The sequence below is a fragment of the Trichosurus vulpecula genome, chromosome 1 (assembly GCF_011100635.1).
Source record: "Trichosurus vulpecula isolate mTriVul1 chromosome 1, mTriVul1.pri, whole genome shotgun sequence".
In the NCBI taxonomy this organism is placed as follows: domain Eukaryota; kingdom Metazoa; phylum Chordata; class Mammalia; order Diprotodontia; family Phalangeridae; genus Trichosurus; species Trichosurus vulpecula.
In genome coordinates, this window is record NC_050573.1 from 307,346,962 (window position 1) to 307,366,589 (window position 19,628).

General features: G+C 38.8%; 2 protein-coding genes across 2 annotated transcripts in view; both read right to left on the reverse strand.

Annotated features, from left to right (window-relative positions):
* Positions 1 to 7,545, reverse strand: part of LOC118830897 (serpin B10-like) — a 32,743-nt gene extending 25,198 nt beyond the window's left edge. The window contains exons 1-2 of the mRNA XM_036737974.1: positions 7,294 to 7,545; positions 795 to 971 (exon numbers count right to left, since the gene is read on the reverse strand). Of these exons, the coding sequence (XP_036593869.1) occupies positions 795 to 962 (168 nt within the window). The 5' untranslated portion in view covers positions 963 to 971; positions 7,294 to 7,545. The remainder of the gene's footprint in view (positions 1 to 794; positions 972 to 7,293) is intronic.
* A 5,569-nt stretch (positions 7,546 to 13,114) lies between these two features.
* SERPINB2 (serpin family B member 2) overlaps positions 13,115 to 19,628 on the reverse strand; it is a 28,022-nt gene continuing 21,508 nt past the window's right edge. Inside the window, exons 6-8 of the mRNA XM_036765322.1 lie at positions 16,696 to 16,838; positions 14,428 to 14,592; positions 13,115 to 14,078 (exon numbers count right to left, since the gene is read on the reverse strand). Coding sequence (XP_036621217.1) covers positions 13,677 to 14,078; positions 14,428 to 14,592; positions 16,696 to 16,838 — 710 coding nt within the window. The 3' untranslated portion in view covers positions 13,115 to 13,676. The remainder of the gene's footprint in view (positions 14,079 to 14,427; positions 14,593 to 16,695; positions 16,839 to 19,628) is intronic.

Genomic DNA, 19,628 nt, shown 5'->3' on the forward strand with positions numbered 1-19,628 from the left:
GAAAGGTTTACATCAGATGTCATGTTCTAGGTGGGAAAACCCAATTTGCAAGCTCAGCCTTTTAGGGTGCACAACTAAAACTTTTCATAGACCTGAGTCAATGCAACCTTCTGCTGTTTCCTTATGTCAAGCAGGCCAGAATCACAAACCCAGCTGAACCTATATCTATTATTACACAAGCTGTTATCATGTTGACTTCATCAAGCAGTGGCTAGCTACCTTTCCTTGGTGTTCTCACTTATTGATAATGGGTTAGTGACAGTCAAATTCAGTATATAGATAAGGTTTAAATGTCATATAAGATAAACTTGAGTGATATCCCTGAGATATAAATGCTAATGTAGTAAGCATGGTCTAGATTTCCAGGAGAGTTGTCCACTTTCCTGGCCACAGGTAATACTCTTAAAAGTCCTAAAGTTTTCTTCAATCCACCACTGCTGATATAGGGGTAACTAAAGAAGTTTTCACAAATCTACCCTTTGTTGTGTGTGGGTGGTGTGACTTTGGGTAAGTCAGTTACTCCCTAAACTTAGTAATTAATTACTTCATTAGCAACAATCTATCTTTTCTTTGTGGGGTGTTGTTGAAATTTTTGTCAGTCATTTTTTCTAGAAGTAAATGTTATAGGCACTTACTATGTGCACAGTACTGCGCATGGCACTAGGGATACAGAGACAAAAGCAAAACAGTTCCTGCCCTCAACAAACTTATATTTTATGAGAAGTTAATTGCATATCCAAAGCAAATTACTTCTTTGATCTTTTTTAAACCCATCAGTGAAAGTTGCAACTTACTTGTTCTATTTGAGTTGCAGTATTATCTCTGGCACCCATAAAGATCATGAACAAAGCAGTAGAAATATTCCAGGGGGCAAACACGATGTTTTCGTCTCTGGCTGACTCAGCTAGCATTTTGCTAAACTCAAGAGCAAACTGATTGTTTGATGTTGTTAGAGAATCCATTGGGAAAATCTAAGAAAAATAACACGTAAAAGAAATAGTCTGTAAATATTCCTTTCCATATACTTAGCCAATTTTCCTTTTGTAAAAAGACTTCTCGTTATTCTATGTAAGAACCATAACTCTCATTCCTGCAGAGATATAGTTGCTCCAGGAGAGTGGATGGTTTGTTGCCTGTAAAATTTGGCCCCAGTCCCTGTAACTTAGTAATCTTTATAACTCATCTCTAAACCCTTAGGAAGAGGAAAAGTTAGGGGAAAGCGGCAGATGGGGGACATGGAATTGAAGGAAGGCAGGCCCCAAGACAGGGGTAAGAAGATCCTTGGAGGAGTCAGTGTGAAAGCCAGTGAAGAATCACAAGGTGTGGAGATGACAGGCTAGAGGATCACTGGTGGAGAATTAGCATCTCCAAGACGTTGATGCCTGGGACAAATTGCCAGTTACCCTACTGAGTTAAAGACCAATTTTTTTTTATCTTGTAGCTGCTAGATATACTTAAAAAAAACCCAAACTTCATCCTACATACAAAGAGTAAAAAAATTTGCTAGTAAGACTCAAAAATACATACGCTCACAGAATTAAACTGGCCTATATAGAAACCATCCAGGCCAATGGAATCATTTGGAGATTAAAAATCCATAGCTCAGACATATTAAGTCACATGACAAGCTAATTGCAGAGCCAAATCTAGAGTCAAAGTCTCAACTTTCAATCCTTTCCTATCCCAACCATATTTCATTAGCCTGATACTATATATGAAAAATAGATGATATATTCTCTGAACCTTAAATCTTCCTTTGTTATGAGCCACCAGTATTCAGAATTCTGATCTGTGCAATTTTCTTTCCTGCCCCTAGGCCTTTGCTTATGACTTTTCTGCCTAAGATGACCTCTCCTTCTTTCTATTTGCATCCTATCCTTCCTTTAAAGCCCAACTCAGATCCCATCTCTTTCTACGACTAATCTATTTGAATGTGGTCTTCCCACTTTTGAGTTCTTATAGCCCTCTAATATGTCAGCGTGGTTGGTGTGATACACTATACGTTGTTTTTCTCTCTCTAATTAGTCTGAAAGATCCCAGAGGACAGAACCATTTCTTGCCTCTTCATCTAGCATATCTCCTCGCAGGAACAAAGCACTCAATAAATTTATGTTTGCCACTTGGAGATTTAGCTGTTGAATCTTTCTTGATTCCAATTTGAATAATAGCACGTATTAGTAGAAAAGTATCTCATACAGAAAAACAGGAAGGCAAATACCAATCGATCGATGAACATTTATTAAGCACCTACTATAAGAGACGTACTGGGCTACGCTCTGAGGATATAAAGTAAAAACAATCTCTGCCCTCAAGGAGCTTACAATTTTGATATTTCCGTCACTCAAGTTTAGGGGAAGAAGAGCTCATATTTACACAACACTTTGTTGGTGTTGTTCAGTTGTGTCTGACTCTTTGTGACCCTATTTGGGGTTTTCTTGGCAAAGATACTGGAGTGGTTCACCATTTCCTTCTCCAGCACATTTTACAGATGAGGAAACTGAGGCAAGCAGGGTTAAGTGACTTGCCCAGGGTCACACAGCTAGTGAGTATCTGAGGCCAGATTTGAATTCAGGAAGATGAATCTTCCTGGCTCCAGGCCCAGCACCACAGTTTACAAACCCTATGAAGAAGACAGAACAAGTAGGATTACCCTCCTTTTATAAAAGTGCCAAGTGAGGATCGGAGATGATAACTGACTGACCCAAGGTCCCAGAGCTAGGCCTCATTCCTTCTCCAGGGTTCCTGCTGCTCTATTGCTCTCTCTCTCTTTAGAAAGGGGTGGGGGGGTAGGGGAGAGCTTTATCTCTTTTCTACTCTACGGTTCTCACTCTTTAGAAAGAAAAAAAGACATATCTTTTGAATGACTATAGATTTTAGATTTTCCTTTAGGTCTTTCCTATACTTTATTCACCAAATTGAACTACTGAGCTGTACCTTATGACCTTGGCATTTATAAAAATCAGATAGCCAATAAATGAATTAGTAAATTCATCTCTCATAAGAGACTAGCTGCTTTGTACACAGAGAAACTTAGCTTGTGTCCACATGAGGTTAAAATTGTTGGTTAAATTAATTAATTCAGTGGAAAAAAGCAAATTCATAGATGTGATGACTATGAAAACACTACCAAGAGCAGTGGTGTCAAACTCAAATAGAAATAGGCACATTGATTTAGAAAACCACAAATTTAACACTATCTATTTTTTATTTTATTTTTATTTATTCTGTTATATATTTCCCAACAACATTTTATCTGGTTCTGGCCTTGGAGTTTTATGGGTATGTGTAGCCTCCAGGGCCATGAGTTTGATACCCCTGTCCTACAGTACTTGGGTGCCCTTTAAATGAGAGACTTTACGCTAGCCAGTCATTCCTCCTCTCCCACCTCCTCCCACTCCCAGCGTAACTACTGAGGATATGTCCCTGGATGGTGGACTGGAGAGAGGCTTCTTTTGTGAATTTTATATTAGGACTCATGGTATACATTCATGTTACCAATTATTCAATGGGATTTGAGTCCTTTATAATCAAATGAATAAGCCCCTAGACCTTTGCTGACATAATTTTACTTGCACAATTAAATTTCTTTTAGAAATTAACAAGTACAACATGGCCAAACTCCTCTTGCTGCAGAATTACCAAAACAGCCCTCAGTGGACAAATTACATCCTGATTGTGGTTTTCTCCTATTCAAGAAATTTATGAATTTCCTGGCTATTTTTTTTAACCTAATCAGCTCCTCCCTCTTGAGACAATTGCCACACAGCCTTTGGAGAAAAAAAATTCAGTCTCTGTTTGGGGTTGGCTTCTTTATTATCACAAAAGTAACACACTCTTCTCTGCCTTGCTTGGAGATCACGTCCAATCAGCTTTTGTGGTTTTTACTATCAGCCTTTATGCTTTATTTTTTATTATTTATTTATATTTATCACCATTGTTATTAATTTATATTTATTATTATTTATACTTTTATGGTTTTTAATACAAGCTTTCATGATTTGTTTAATTTATTTATATTTATCATCATTATTATTAATTTATATTTATGATTATTTAGATTTATTATCATTTATACTTTTATGGTTTTTACTACCAGCTTTTGTGGTTTATTTATCAAGTTAACTTGTCTATGAGGCATAAATTCTAGTGTCTTGCACTAGACCCTAAGCTTCTTTGAAATTAATGCTGATTTTGTGGCTAAGCCACCCACATAGGACAGAGAAGTGGCCTTAGAAGTATCTCAGCATGTGGATGCACTGGAATTCTATCTACTTGGTTGCTGCAGAGTTCTAGATTTGTTCTCAAATTATTCAAAGAAAGGATTCTCTGCAGTGCAATAGTTGACATTTTTATGAAAATCGATATGAGCTTATCTTCATCTTTGTTACCATAAATATAATCCTAATCACTAATTATTAGCAATGTACAGGTAGATTGGGTTTCAGACTTTGGAGCCTCTAACCCATTGCAGTTCTATAATCATTTGCAATTCACATCCTCTCTCAGTGTCCCAAGCAACTCTTTAACCCTATAAATTAAGCGACTTGCCTACATAAATCAGTGAAGGGAAGTTCCTAGAGAGGTTGGTGGGGGGAGGAGGGGAGGAAGGGAATAAGCATTTATTTAGCACCTGCTACATATCAGGCACTGTGCTCAGTATTTTACAAATATTATCTCATTTAGTCTTCACAACAATCCAGGGTAGGGGAAGGGAGGGTAAATGCTATTACTGTCTCCATTTTTCTTACTTTTGAGGAAACTGGGGCAGACAGATGTTAAGTGACTGTCCTAAGGACACACAGTTAGTGTCTGAATTTGAAATCATGTCTTCCTGACTTAAGGCTCAGTGTTTTATCCACTGTGCCACCAAGCATCTAACCTGCCACTGGAACTTCTCTACAGGAATGTGGAAAACTCAACACCCATTCAATTTTTTAAAAGTCATTTATTTATTTAGTATCTAGTCCTATACAAAACAGACACACAAAAGACAGAGTTCCTGATTTCTAGGAGCTGGCATTCTTGATTTTTAAATTGATAGGATAACAGTCTAATGTAATTAAACCATTTGAGTAGAAGGACTCTCCAGAGGGAAGGGAACTTCAATGTGCAAAAATCCTTCAGCAAAGCATTCTTGACCTTTTCAGACAAGGATCCTCTGGACTTGAGGCCTGGCTTGTTTTTTTTCAAGGCCCATTGTAATGCCCATATGTACTAAAATATAATAACGACTTGTAGAAGCTGATAAATGGGTCCAAGTCAGAGCAGGAAGCTTTACTTAAGAAGCAACTGACAAGGATATGCTGGTCAGTGAAGAAAAAATAAAAGTAGGCGTGAGGGCAGAAGAGATAAGCACACTATTTTCTGATTCCAGGTCAAATGATACAAATGAATATTTTTCAGTTCCATTTTCCTTTGTACCTATTACAAAAGTGTACTAGAAGAGAAATCATGATTTTAGTATCAAATCTCTCATTTAAATGCCATAGAGGAATGTTGGAAACCAGTAGGTTGAGTGAGGTTATTGTAGGCTCCTTTATTCCATAAGAGGTCACATAGAAATGGAAAAAAGAGAGAATGCCTTCTTAGGACTTGTCATTGCATAGGATAATTCCACAAAAGTTCCTGCTGTGCACTAAGTCCAAATCAAAAGTAAGTTGTTTTTTTTTTTTTAAAAAAGGAATAAAATATTTTCTAGGTATGGGACTAAATTAGATCTTTGGAGAAAAGAAAATTAGATGTAGTGGAAACCATCATAGGACACCTAAGGTTCAGTCTATAAATGGAAATCAGTTCTTTACTAATACAACCTTAGATGCTTAATTAATTAAATGGGTAATTGTTTGATTAAACTGGAGTCAGTTCAATTAAAACAATTCAAGTAGTTTATTTTTGCAGATATAGGCTGAAAGAACAAAATCAGAAAGTGTACCTACTCTCTCATTCTCAGTTGATTCATGGACATGGATTGGAATTGATATTCCTGGAACCCCATTAAAGCTCCTGGGATTGGGGTGGCTAGGTGGCACAGTGAGTAGAGCACTGGCCCTGGAGTCAGGAGGACATGAGTTCAAATCCGGCCTCAGACAATTGACACACTTACTAACTGTGTGACCTTGGGCAAGTCACTTAACCCCAACTGCCCTGCCTTCCTCCCTCCAAAAAAAAAAAAAACCTCCTGGCATTGCTGGGAAGGGAGGTGATAAGTCAATAACTATATCCTGAGGTAGCAGACAGAGTGATAATGAATCAGGGCTGATACTCCTACATTCTCCTACCTGTTCTGTGATTCATAACATATGACTTCAAATTGAATGAACTGGGGTTAACAGAATGAAACTGCAGGCCTTAAATGGGTATAGACCATGACTTATTAAGGCCACATTTTTATCAATTAACCTAAGAATTCAAATGGCACATAATGACATTTTCTTCGCTGATGAGTTTGGAGAGGTTTTCTTTTTGTATGAATTAGCATCTTGGAATGGTGGATAAAAAACTGGCCTTAAGACAGAGAGACCTGAGTTAACTGACCCCAGAGGGTCATTTGCTGTGTGACCCTGGACAGGTCAGGACCATAAGTTACAAGGAAGTTACTGGTATACATTGGTAGAGAAAAGTCTATGTTTTAAACCAGCCTCAGATACTTACTAACTGTGTGACACTCGACAAATCACTTCACTTTTACTTGCCTCAACTTCCTCATATGTAAAACGGGGATAATAAGCACCAGTTTCCTAGGGTTGTTGCGAGGATCACGTGAGACAATGCATTTAAAGCACTTTGCAGTAAAAACGCTGTGATTATTTTTTTTCTTTCCTTACCGGTAGCTCACTACTCCAATATAATCACAGACTTAAGCCACTCCATTTCAGTCAAAAACAAACAAACAATAATAATCCTGATAATTGTCCCAGCTCCCTCTTTTACCCTGCCTGTGCTGACTGAGCCAGGGGAAGCAAAAACAGAAGCAGACCCAAAGCCCATGCCCCAACAGGGCTTTCTTCTTGTCCCTCTAGTAAGTCATTAAACCTTCAGAAAGGAAAAACTCCCTCTCTACGCCCTTCTCCAACGCAACCATTCTCTCTTTCTGCCTTCTAATCCATACAACTTGAGGAGAAGTAGGAAAAGTTACATTAACTAAGGTAGTTATTTCTATGGTGTTTAAGGATCCTGACTGTAAAGAAACCACATCCAGCAAGAAGTCTTTCCATTGATAATTTGCTAGAGTTGGATGGTCTAATAAAAAAGAACATTTTAAACTTTAAAACATTTAGGAAATAGTAACATTACCTTACTTTTCTTTGAAGGAGCAGAATTGGAAATTTCGTGCTTTAGTAAGAGCCTGTGGCTGCAGTGTTAGGTAACCTGCAACTGCCAAAAAAGCACCAGCTTAGACCTCCTCTTCCTCCTTGGCTACGCCCCCTGCACACTCCCGCTCCTCTCTTGAGTCATCTTGGTGGGAAGGGGAGATAAAAAGACACAGGGAGGTGGAGACCAGAGGGTTTTGCTTGACTTGGGAATGCTCAAGATTTTCCATTTCATGGTGCTTGTGCAGACCTGAGCTCTGGCTGATTGTAGCCCCTGGTTTTCTGGCTTAATCAGGTTCTTCATTTGCCAAGGGAGGGTATTTGTCATCCTTTATTTCTGAACAGGCTTGTCAAAGTGCTATTATGGAAGGTCTTCAAGTTGTTGCTCGATTTAGGCATCTCTGATTGCAACACACAGGAGTGGCAGTGGAAACTGATCCCTGTAAGCCAAGACTACATAGCCATGTCCTTTTTTTTCCACTGCTTTCAGGCATGCAAAAATAAAATCATTCAGGTCTACTTCAAATTGCAGCTACACACCTATGTTTTCACTCCCCCGAAACCTGGATGGCTGCTCTAGGATTCAAAGAACTAATAGCTGATATTTAGATTGTGTTCTCAAGTGTTCAAAGTGCTTTATGTTATCTCTTTGTATTTTATACAAACAGATGTGAATGAAACACATTCTGACAACGGAAGCCCAGGATGCAGGGAGTGGAGGACCAATTCTTCTCCAGGCCCTCATTGATAAAATTGGTTTAGAAGATTTACAGCAGAATTCACAGGCACAGCTATTGCTGAATGCCGCCTTCCCAGTCCATTCCATCCAAGATGAGAGATCTTAAACTTTTTGTTCTATATAGAAAGATAAGAAAGAAAATGAAAAGAAAATAGGGGTACAGGGAGAAAGCAACCTGCTCAGGTATAAAAGTCTTCTATAGATTTCTCCATAGTTCTGCAATATAAGCTTCTTGAAAGCAGGGACTGTCTTACTTTTCAGCACAGTGTTTTGCACATAGTAAAAGCTTGATAAATGCTCCATTCATTCATTCACTCATTCATTCATTGTCTCTAATTGTCCTCTTGGCAGATACCTGTCATTTCTTCTTGGAAACCACCCCAGAAGATGGCTTCTGATTTCTATTAGCAAATATTTTTAACTCATAGCTTCTCCTGAATCTATTATCAGCCATAAGAATTTTATAGAGGCAGTAGAGAAAAAGGTAATTCATTCCCAAGAGTAGTGTATAAGAAGGTAACTCACTTGGGCTATCTATTTCTAAATTCAGAAAGTGTAGTAGATAGTTGAGGCAATTACCTAATAAAATGGGTTAGTTTTCATTACTAGGCTTTGGCTTGGTGGGGGGAGGGGCTGAATTATACAAGTAGTTGCCTACACTTGTACGTTTTCCTTTTTGTCTCATCTTCATTTTCATATATTCTTTGCTGTCTTCTCCATTTTGTAAACTCCTGCTCTTTTCTGTCCCTGGAACCTTTCTGGTAGAATCCTCAGATATAACTGTCAGGCCTTTGTTCATTAGAGTTCATGGATCAAAACTTTAACTAGGATTTTTTGCACCTAGGGCAAATACCATAAACTATGTCTAGGATAAGTTGGTGGAAAATGAGGGGAAAGCAGGCCCTCAGACATCAGTTCAAGGCTGCTACTTACCCAGGGATAGTGGGAGAGGGGAAGGGAGGAATAATTTACAGAAAACCATGGTGTGCTGACTTTCTATTTTAACAAATTAACTGTCTTAACAAGATGATGTTATGTTTCTGCAACTGCTGAAGGATTGTAAGCACTTTTGGTTAGCACCTTCTAAAATTGATGGCCAACTAAATTTAGCAACCTTCAGCGAAGTCCCTGTAACCATGCCCTGGTCACAGCTCTGTCTCAGATATAAATAACTTCTACATTTTACAGGTGATAAATTATCAGCCCAACTATTAAAAAAATACATGCCAATACAATGATATGTGTAGATACTTCCCCTTTAATTAAAAAAAAATCAAACTGGACGGGGAAGACCCACAGGGTTGCTGGTCAAAAGAGAAACTTGACATTCACTCTGAGCCAGGAGGGTCCAAAATATAGCCATTAAGTGGTGCTTGCGCAGGGACCCCTCCCAGTTTGATTTTTTTTTTTAAATTAAAGGGGCCAAACCTTGATTCACCTCTTAAAGAGGCCTATCCACTGAATGGGCATTACCTCACTCAAAGTGAGAACCTTAAAAGGCCTTAGCCTGAAAGAGCCAGGGTCTCCCATTGCATCCCAGGCCACCTCCAGTCATCCTGATGAATATCTGGCCACTGGACCCAGATGGCTCTGGAGGAGAAAATGAGGCTGGTGACCTTGCACAGCCCTCCCTCACTCAAATCAAAGTCAACTGCAAGTCATGTCATCATCTTCCTGATGTCATATTCTTCTTCAAAAACTAAATACAAATACAACTTGTGAGTAAGATTGTTAACCCCTTAAAGTTTCTTTCCTTAGTCAAGCAGATCAAAAGAATTTGTGCTGGCAGTGTTCTTGTTGTTGGACTTGCATTGGTCTTTCACCCCACCACAGCAGCTGCTAGCTGAATTGTTGCAACAAGGTGGGATGATTGGGGGAGTACGGACCTCAAAGGATACCTGATAGTCACATAGGGGAGGGAGGCCTGGAAGCGACAGTGGGAAGCAAGGAGTATTCCAACTCTCCCACCTTGACCATCAAGGAGAATGAATTGAAGTGCAAACAGCACTGGAAAGAGTGACCAGGGAGGTTGTGCCATCAGGGGAGGCTGGTTTTTGTGATAGAAGATGGAAAGAATGTGGAAGGAAAAGATTTAAGACAAATGCAAGTGCATTGCCTACGGAGCAGGGATTCCAGAGGGCACAGTGGAAGGGGTTGGTTGCATTTGGTTGGGACTTTGGAGTGGAGGGGTTGAGAGGAATAGGAGCAAGTGATTGTGTAGTGTGGGATGGAGAATGGAGTTTATATGATGACCTACAGGAGTTCAGAATCATGGATATGGGGAGAGTATAATTAGGTGGAAGTTTGTTAATTTGGTAATGTTGGAACATTGTTACATTGCTGATGGAGTTGTGAACTGATCCAGCCATTTTGGAGAGCAATTTGGAACTATGCCCAAAGGGCTATAAAAATGTTTATACCCTTTGACCCAGCAATACCACTTCTAGGGTCATATCCCAAAGAAATCACACAAGTGGGAAAAGGACCCATATGTACAAAAATATTTATGGCGGCTCTTTCTGTGGTGGCTAAGAATTGGAAATCAAAGGGATGCCCATCAATTGGGGAATGGCTGAACAAGCTGTGGTATATGAAGGTAATGGAATACTATTGTGCTATAAGAAATGGGGATGATACGGACTTCATAAACAACCTGGAAAAACGTGCACGACATAATGCTAAGTGAGTGGAGCAGAGCCAGGAGAACATTATACACAACCACAGATATATGGATTCTGTGAAGACCAACACTGACAGACTTCGCTCTTCTCAGCAACACAAGGTACAAAGACAACTCCAAGGGACTCACGATGGAGAATGCTATCTACATCCAGAGAAAGAACTATGAAGTATGAATGCAGATTGAGGCACACTTCATGCTAGCCTTTCCCCCACCCCTTTTTTTTTTCTTTTTCACTCTTTTTGTTTTTGGGTTGGTTTTCTTTATTTTTTTTTTGGTCCTGTCTCTTCTTTTGCATGATTCATTTCATTGATCACAGTTGTTCTCCGTAACTTGACTAGTGTGTAAATTAATTCAAGGCGAAGGTATATGTGGAAGCTATATGGGATTCCATGCCATCTTGGGGAGGGTGGGGAGGGAAGGAAGAAAATCTGGAACTCAAAATTATGTAGAACTGAGTGTTGTAAACTAAAAATAAAAAAATGCTATAATAAAAGAAAAAGAAAAAGAAATCATAAGTGAAAAATGCCTCTCCTCTTCCCACTGGATATTGGAGGTCAGACAAATAACGCACGTAGTAGGATAGAGCCAGGATTCTATCTCACTCCCTCTTCTCTCCTCCTCTCTCCTTCTCATATGCTATTTCTTCCATTAAGCCTTATCTGAAGTTGCCACCACCACCACCACCACCATTACGCAGTTATCTCCTTACATTATAGTGTGTCTTTTGTCTTTTTTGTATGCCTAGGGCTTAGCACGGTGCCTGACACTTAGTAGGTACTTAATAAATGTTGATTGATTGATTGCAGTTAGGTCATAATCATCACAAGCTTCTTTGTGATGCCAATTTTCAGTTCTTCAGAGACTGTCCAGTTCCAGATCTCATAGCCATGGGACAATTAAAGTGGAAAAATATGGTAGCCTTTTCTGACCTCCGTGCCTCCCTTCAGGTGAATGTGTCCTTTTCCTTTCCAAATTCCTCCTACTACTTTGCCTGGACCTTGAAGCCTTTGACAAGGTCCATCACCCTCTTCTCCTCAATACCGTCTCTTCATGAGGTTTTTGGGACACTGCTTTTCTAGATCCAACCTGGCTCACTGCTTCTTTTTAATCTCCTTTGCTTGATTTTTCTCCTAGGCATGTCTGCTACCTATGTACACACACACACACATCAAGGCTTTGTACTGAGCCCCCTCCTCTTCTCCCTCTATACTATTTGGTGATCTCATGAGCTCACATAAATTCAATTATCATCACTATTCAGCTGATTCTCCAATCTCTTATGCCGTTATCAACAGCCTATTGGACATCTGCAGCTAGGTATCCCAAACTCAGCTTGTCCAAAACAGGACTCTCTCTTTCTTCCTGAGCCCTGTTCTCTTCCCTGCTTCCCTGTCCTTGTCAAGGGCACTGCCACCAAGTGCCATCCCTCACACAAGACACTCCATCTCCCAACTCTGTGTCTTAATGATCGCCCTTCTCACCTTAGCTTTCTAGCTTCTTTGTCTGTCTTCAAGACAGATTAAATCCCCACCTTCTCTAAGAGTCGTTCCTTGGTTTTTCCAAAATTCTCATGCCTTACTGCAGAGATCACCTACCATTTATGCTATATAGGTCTTGTATATACACAGGTTTTTTTCACGTTTTCTCCCTTAGGCAAGTGGCAGCACAGTGGATAGAGCACTGGGCCTGTAGTCAGGAAAACCTGAGTTCAAATATGGACTTAGACACGTAGTAGCTGTATGACCCTGGGCAAGTCACTTAATCTGTTTGCCTCAGGTTCTTTAACTTTAAAATGGAGGAAAAAAACGACCTTTCTTAAAAGGTTATTGTGAGAATCAAATATGATAATATTTGTAAAAACACTTAGCAGAGTGCCTGGCACATAGTAAGTGCTTATTCCTTTCCTCTATTAGAATGTTTGCTTCCTGAAGGCAGGAATTGCCTTTCTTTTTTGCTTGTTTATATAAACTTACTACTTAGCACAGTGATCAGCATATTTTGTTGCTGTTGTTCAATCGTTTCAGTAACGTCTGACCCTTCATGACCCCATTTGGAGTTTTCTTGGCAAAGGCACTGGAGTGGTTTGCCATTTCCTTCTCCAATGGAGCCGTTGGATCCATTTTGTCAGGTAATTTGAGGTTAAGTGACTTGCCCAGGGTCACACAATTAGGAAGTATCTGAGGCTGGATTTGAACTTGCATCTTCCTGGCTCCAGGCCCAGTGTTCTATCCACTGAGCCACCAGCTGCCTATACCTGGCACATAGTAAGGATTTAATAAATGCTTGTTGCCTACATACTTGAAAAAAAAAGTTACATTCTTAATGCCCATGGGTCTAATGGAAATATAACAAACAATAGCTTTATTGACATTGTTTATTTATATTTGCTTGGCCATTTCAGTTACATCTCTGCGCTGATATTGGAAATCTACATGACATGTATATTAACATACAGCTTAATTTTCCTTCAAAAGTTTTTTCTTTGTACATTTTAGTTATACTGATTGAGTTGATGAAGGAGGATATTTTCCAACCATTAATTGCAGAAAATAATGACTTGAACGCATTATTAGCAAACCAGTTTTCCTATTGGCAGACTGTGGCTTCATTAGTTTTATACTCAGATAAATGGCAGTTAATACTTATAAAATACCATATTATAAAATAACCATATTTATAAAATAAAATAACACTATAAAAACTATATTCTACAATAAACTAACAGTGAGCAGCCAAGCCAATGCTCACGCAATTCAAGTGGGCAAACCATTCTTTCCATTTCTATTTAAGCAACTAGAGCAGTTAGTCATCTCTAATCTACAAAACTTGCCCAGAGAAAGAGGAACATGATGAAAAGCCTCTGGGCTGTTGCGCTGCTAGATAACGGTTTTGAGGTTTGCTGCTCATGGTATAAGATCCTGTGCAAAGACAGAATGTTTCTATTTTAGGGGGAGCAGAATCTGCCAAAGAAAAGGATAGTATTGGTTTTGTTATGCCTGATAAAGAAAAGGAAAGGATGATCTGCTACGAACCGCAGTCCCACATAGCCAGTTCGCCCTGCCATGACAGCCCCAGTGCCAGCAGCTGCCTCCGTGCCCTCTTCATTGACGTCTACTGCAGCTTGGTGAAACACTTCAGACAGAAAGAGATCATTTCCTTCTGACATCCCTGAAAAATTGGCTTCGCTTTTGCTAAAGGCATCTTTCATTCCCATGCCCTTCAGGATGGACTCGAGTCGATATTTCTTTTCCAACTTGAACTTGGGCAGGAAAACATGAACATCACTCTCCTTCGTGGCGTTTTTGATCCACTCATTAAGTTTATTGTAGGTTATTTCTTTTTCTAGCTGCAGAAATAAAAATAAACATAAGGCATATTGTTTTTTTAAAAAATTCATTTAGTTCCAGTATTAAAAACATGTTTCTCTTCTACTTGAAATGATTTTAGCCCAGTCATCATGGGAATGAAAATGAGATTTCATAGCCTTGTAAAAAATATTTGCAGGAAAATGGAATTTGCAGGATTTTTTGAAGCATTTTATTTAATGTTTTAAATGAGAGTTTCAGGTAAAAAAAATTTTCATGTAGCATAGTTTACGCATCTCTATGCCCACATTTTCTAAAAATAGATGTGATCATCTCATGAAAAGTATTTTTAGCATCAGCCAATAATGATTAAAGTCTTAGTTTCCTTACCAATTCCAAGCCCGTGGAAGAGTCAGCAATTTCATCAGGAAGCAGGACAAACATGCTGACATCACCAGCATAAGGGAGTTCCAGAATCTGAGCCTTCAGCTCCTTTATGTAGCCAATGTGCAACTCGGCTTGTAGGTGCATCATCTCTACGGGTTTACGCTCAGTCTAAGGTACAGCAATGAGAAATAGGATGTTTGAGGACTGGCATATAAATGAAACACTTGATAACACTAGACATCTTTTCACTATACACCTCTGATGAAAGTCTGACTGATATCAGAATCTGTAGGGACCTGATACAAGCTTATAGAGTTAAGAGATGTTCTTCTATAGACAAGAGGTCAGGTGTCATAGTGGACAGAGTGTTGGATCTGGAGTCAGGACAATCAATGTTCAAATTTGGCCTCAGGCCACACGCTTACCAGTTGTGTAACTCTATGCAAGTCATTTAACTTCTGTTCACCTCAATATCTCTTTTTAAAATGTATTTACCTTATTTTTAATTTATGGAATAAAACAAGTGTTTCCATAAAAAAAGATGACTGCACATAAAACCGAAAATCTATTATATACAACTTGCTATTCCTTTTAAATATATAATAAAGTTTCATGTAAATATTTTTCTCCCCCCCTCCCCTTCCGCTAGAAATGCCTACCATCAAAATGTAATAAGAGCCTCTATCTCCCCAGGTTACTGTGAAGATAAAATAAGATATTTGTAAAATGCTCTGTAAAGCTTAACATGATATATAAATGCCAGCTATTGAATAGGTTTTGAAAGAAAATTTGCTAATTATCAATGGTCAGATGAAGAATTCAGATTAATGCAACTTTGAGGTATCACTTTGTACCCATCAAGTTGGCAAAAAATAGAAAAATTCAATGTTGGTGGGGTTGTGAGAAGATACTTATGCTAATTCATTGTTAATGAAGCTATGAATTAGTCTAAATATTCTGGGGGACAGAATTGAACTATGCAACAAAAGTTATTTAATTATCCGTATAATTTGACTTAACAATCTTAAAATTGGGTTTACATCTTGAGGAAGGCTAATATCGAAATATTCGCAGCAGGATTATTTGTAATGACAAAAAGCTGAGAAAAAATTGTGGAATGATTAAACAAATTTTAACGTGTGACTATAATAAAATATTATTTTACTAGAAGTTCTGAGGAAGTTGAGAAGAATTGTCAAATGTGAATAAAACAGAGTCAAAAGAATATTTGAACAAAGACTACAACTACAAAGACAACCTATTGATACAAGAAAACTCCAGTCAAACACAAGTGACAATGTGAATACTAAATGATTGAGGTCAGATGGCACAGCTTGCCTTTCTGTTAACAGAGAGCTAGAAAAATGAAGTGGCATGTACTTTTAGTCATAATGATGAAGTGAGTTCTTCGTGTGGGAATTTTTCTGGGTGTTTGTTGAGCAGGATTTGTTGTGTCAAACCAAAATGTGTCTGTTAAAGAAAAAACTGATAAAAAGGAATGTGAAATTCTACTGACATGTAAATGAAGCCTGTTATTACAGGGGGCAAGAGAACTATGGTCTAACTACAGCTAGTCAATTAGAGTTGGTAAATGGGGAAGTTGTACCAAGACTCCTAGGTTTAAGAGGGGAGAAATGTCTGCTTTCATAGAACAAACAAAATGTCTTATTTATGACCATTACTTAGTATGAAGGTACACCCTTACTGAATAACACTTGGAAGATTGAAATTAAAATCAATTCAATATGCATAATTAATTGCCACATAAAAAGTATTAGAAGTACATTTTCTTTTGTTTTTAATAGATACCACCCTGCCTTCAAGGCAGTTATAGTCTTTCTAAAGGAGCAGTGAGACATATACAAATAGCTACAATACATGTTAGAAGGTATCAAATTTGTAGAATGAACTGGATGATATCAAAGGCCACCTCTATTTCCAAGTCCTCTGATAAGTGCAAAAGAGAGATTATGCTAAATTCTCCAAGGAGAGATTGCTTCAAGTTGGAAGGATCACGAATTGCTTCGAGGAAGATATGATAACCTAACTAGTCCTCGAAGGAAGGGGATTGAGGGATTTCAACAGAGGTGGGGAGAGGGGGATCTAATTCAGGGATAGGGGTGTGGGGAGACTTGAGTAAAGTCAAGGAGAAGCAACAGAGAACCCAAGACTATACAACTAAGGAATATTTAGGCTGTCCTCTATTTGCCTTGGTCCATTTTCCAATCTATGGGTTATAATAATGTTATGTGAAATCATATTTTCTCATACCAAGTTCACTCGGAAAGGCTGTGGTCTCTTTGCTTTACTCTGGAATGGAGTTTTCCATTTTCCTTTGAAGTAAACAGCATTTACCAGAACCAGCCTGGTATCGACATTCACAGACCCCTCAGGTAACAGATCTGGAATTTTGCCTGTAGAGAAGGATATACATTTAATGAATCATCATCTTATTCTTCTTATCTTTTTTTCTAGAGTTCAGATAGAAATGGTTCTGATGCGGATGGGATCTGAACCCCCAAAAGGAAAAGATCATCTCTTTGTGATCCTGGACTTTCGGTGGCCTAGGTCCCTGGTGTTTGCCTGGGTCAATCAGCCCTTCCCAATTAATTAACTGCCTGTGTTGGCAACCAAAAATGGGCTCCTTAGCACTTAGTCAACAAGTGCCCTTGACTAGTTTGGCTTTTTCCCCTGAACTGAATGCTGTTTGTATGTTGGACTGGAGTAAGCTTGTCGGCCCCTTCACCTTGCTTCCCTTGCTTAAGCTGATGGAAAGAACCTGTGCTTTCCTGGTCAAACCCTTCACCTTGCTTAAGCAGATTGAAAGAACCTGTGCTTTCCCCGGAGTACCTTACACCCCCGCAGAAGCCGGATGGTTAAAAGCAGCTCCGGTTGGAGCCAGAGGCTGCTATAGCCACAGCCACAGCCGAAGCAGGAGCTGCCAGTGGCAGAGCTGACCTACGGGAGGAAGCTGAACAAGGACTTCAGGCCAGTGGGTAATCTTTTTACCATAGAGGGGGAAGCATGATTTTGCTTTACGCAATCATGCTTCTCTGTAGCCTCCTGGTTACTCTTTCAAGGCGTACTTATTGGGACTGGAAGCTTTTGATCAATATATCAAAATGGGGTTGCTGGTTCATGGGTTGGTTACTGTGGAGCCTAAATATATGTTTTGATTCTTCTGCCTTCTACTTTGAGAGTTTCTTATATCCGGCGGTTCCGAACCTTTCAGACATGTTTATGATCCTCTTTGAGATTATAAACTCTGCCCTCCTAATACACTGCCCTTTCATTGTCTGTACCTGGCCCCACCCTAGACCACCACTCCCTTAATTCCACCTAGACTCCTTCTCTGTTCCCACAGTTTTCTGTATATAAGATCTATCTTGCCTCCATTAAAATGCTTAGATTCAATCTGGTGTGCTTGTCTATACAAGCATTAAAATGCTCAGATTCCTTAAGAGTCTGGCTAATGCTCAGATTCTTCAAGAGTCTGGCCAATGCTCAGATTCCTTAAGAATCTAGCCAATGCTCACATTTCCTAAAAGTCTGGCCAATATGGCAGATTTTTAGAATCACACTCACCCTCTATCGGTGTTCTGATAAAAGGTTTGGGTCGAATTCTTTCAAAACAGGACCTGTGTGTAGCTATTTTGGGGTCTCAGCACCCCTAAACCTCAACTGTTCTAGGACAAGTCACTCTTTTGCCATTATTATTTTGTATTTAATGTTTTAGGGACTATTATGAAAGTTAGTAAGATGACTGTCTTTTGTAGTAAAGTAAGGGTATTGGCATACACACTCATTTATGCTCACTAAAAACAAAGGACATCTCCAGTGGCAGTATTAGGAGGGTGACATATGCTGTATACTCTTCCCTTATCCTGGTTTTGTTTTCTTTTGCTAGGTCTTTTTGGTCTGAAAGAGTTTCATTCCACATAGTTTGGCAATTCTGAGTATTGGGGAAGACAAATTGTTCTTACTTTTTATGGGTCAGTGTTATTAAGCCTGGGCAATTATGGGCAACAGCTTTGTGTGTGATGATGCCCTAGTTCAAGTATAGTTTATCTGTTGAATTATCAAAGGAATGTAAGGGCTTGCATTTGTGGTGCAGATTTATTGTCTGTTAGTTTGTAAAGGATAGTGAGCTTCTGGTGTATAATTCTAGCCATCTAACCTTGTCTTTCTAGGTAATTGGTAGATGCTAAATTTTTACAACCTGAAAATGGAGGATAAATTAGCTGTGTTCTCTTGAGTATTCGAATCAAATTCAAAGAGACTATTTAAATTTTACAAGGCTTTTGACATTATCCTTCTCCCAAAATGTAATTAACTGCCCTTTCACTGTCTGCACCTGGCCTGAAACCAAAGATGTTCTCTAGGTTTTACTTTGTTTCATTTTTTAATTTGTAAAATCCCTGATGAAATGATAAAAAAAATTTTAAGGTTTCATTTCTCCATCTAATTTGGAAAGGCATCTTTAACTACAATGAAGGTTGTATCCCCAGATTTTTGTGGTTGGAACAGGGTACCTAGAAAGGAGGGAAGTGAGAATTCATTCAAGAGCACAGCCCTTGCTTCCAAAGAATCTCTTGGCACCAATGTCAGAAATAGAATATTAGCCATAAAGTGATAAAGACTTGGATTAGGGCAGTGGAAGTACCATTATAATGGAATAAATGAGACATAACCCACCAATATAAATTAGATGTCTAATTAGCGATCACCTAATCAGAGTTAAATACCTAATAAGGGAGGAAGTTTTTAAAAATGTCTCTAAGCTTATGTTTATAATTTCCCTTCTTCGTATTTCACCTAAATCATTCAAGGTGTGATTTAAGTCTTTTTACCCTGGTTCTAGCCTCGGTGGAAAGGAAAATCACCACCATCATCATCATCATCATCATGCTACATATGAAAACTTTAAGTCACCTTTTAACATTCCTTTTTCCAAGCTAAATAATTTCAGTCTTTTACAAATTCCAAAAGCACACAAGTGCTCATTTCAAAATTTGTTCCGCAGAGTCAAAACCATTTTCATAATAATACCAAGATGTTATTTTTTATGTTAAAATACTCCTCCCCTTTCTATCTATATATCTGTGTAGGCCACATTTTCTTCTTAGACTTCAACCAAAACAACATACTATAACAGCTTAAATGCAGAAGTAAATTTTGGAAGGCAATTGTGTTTCTTTTGGGCA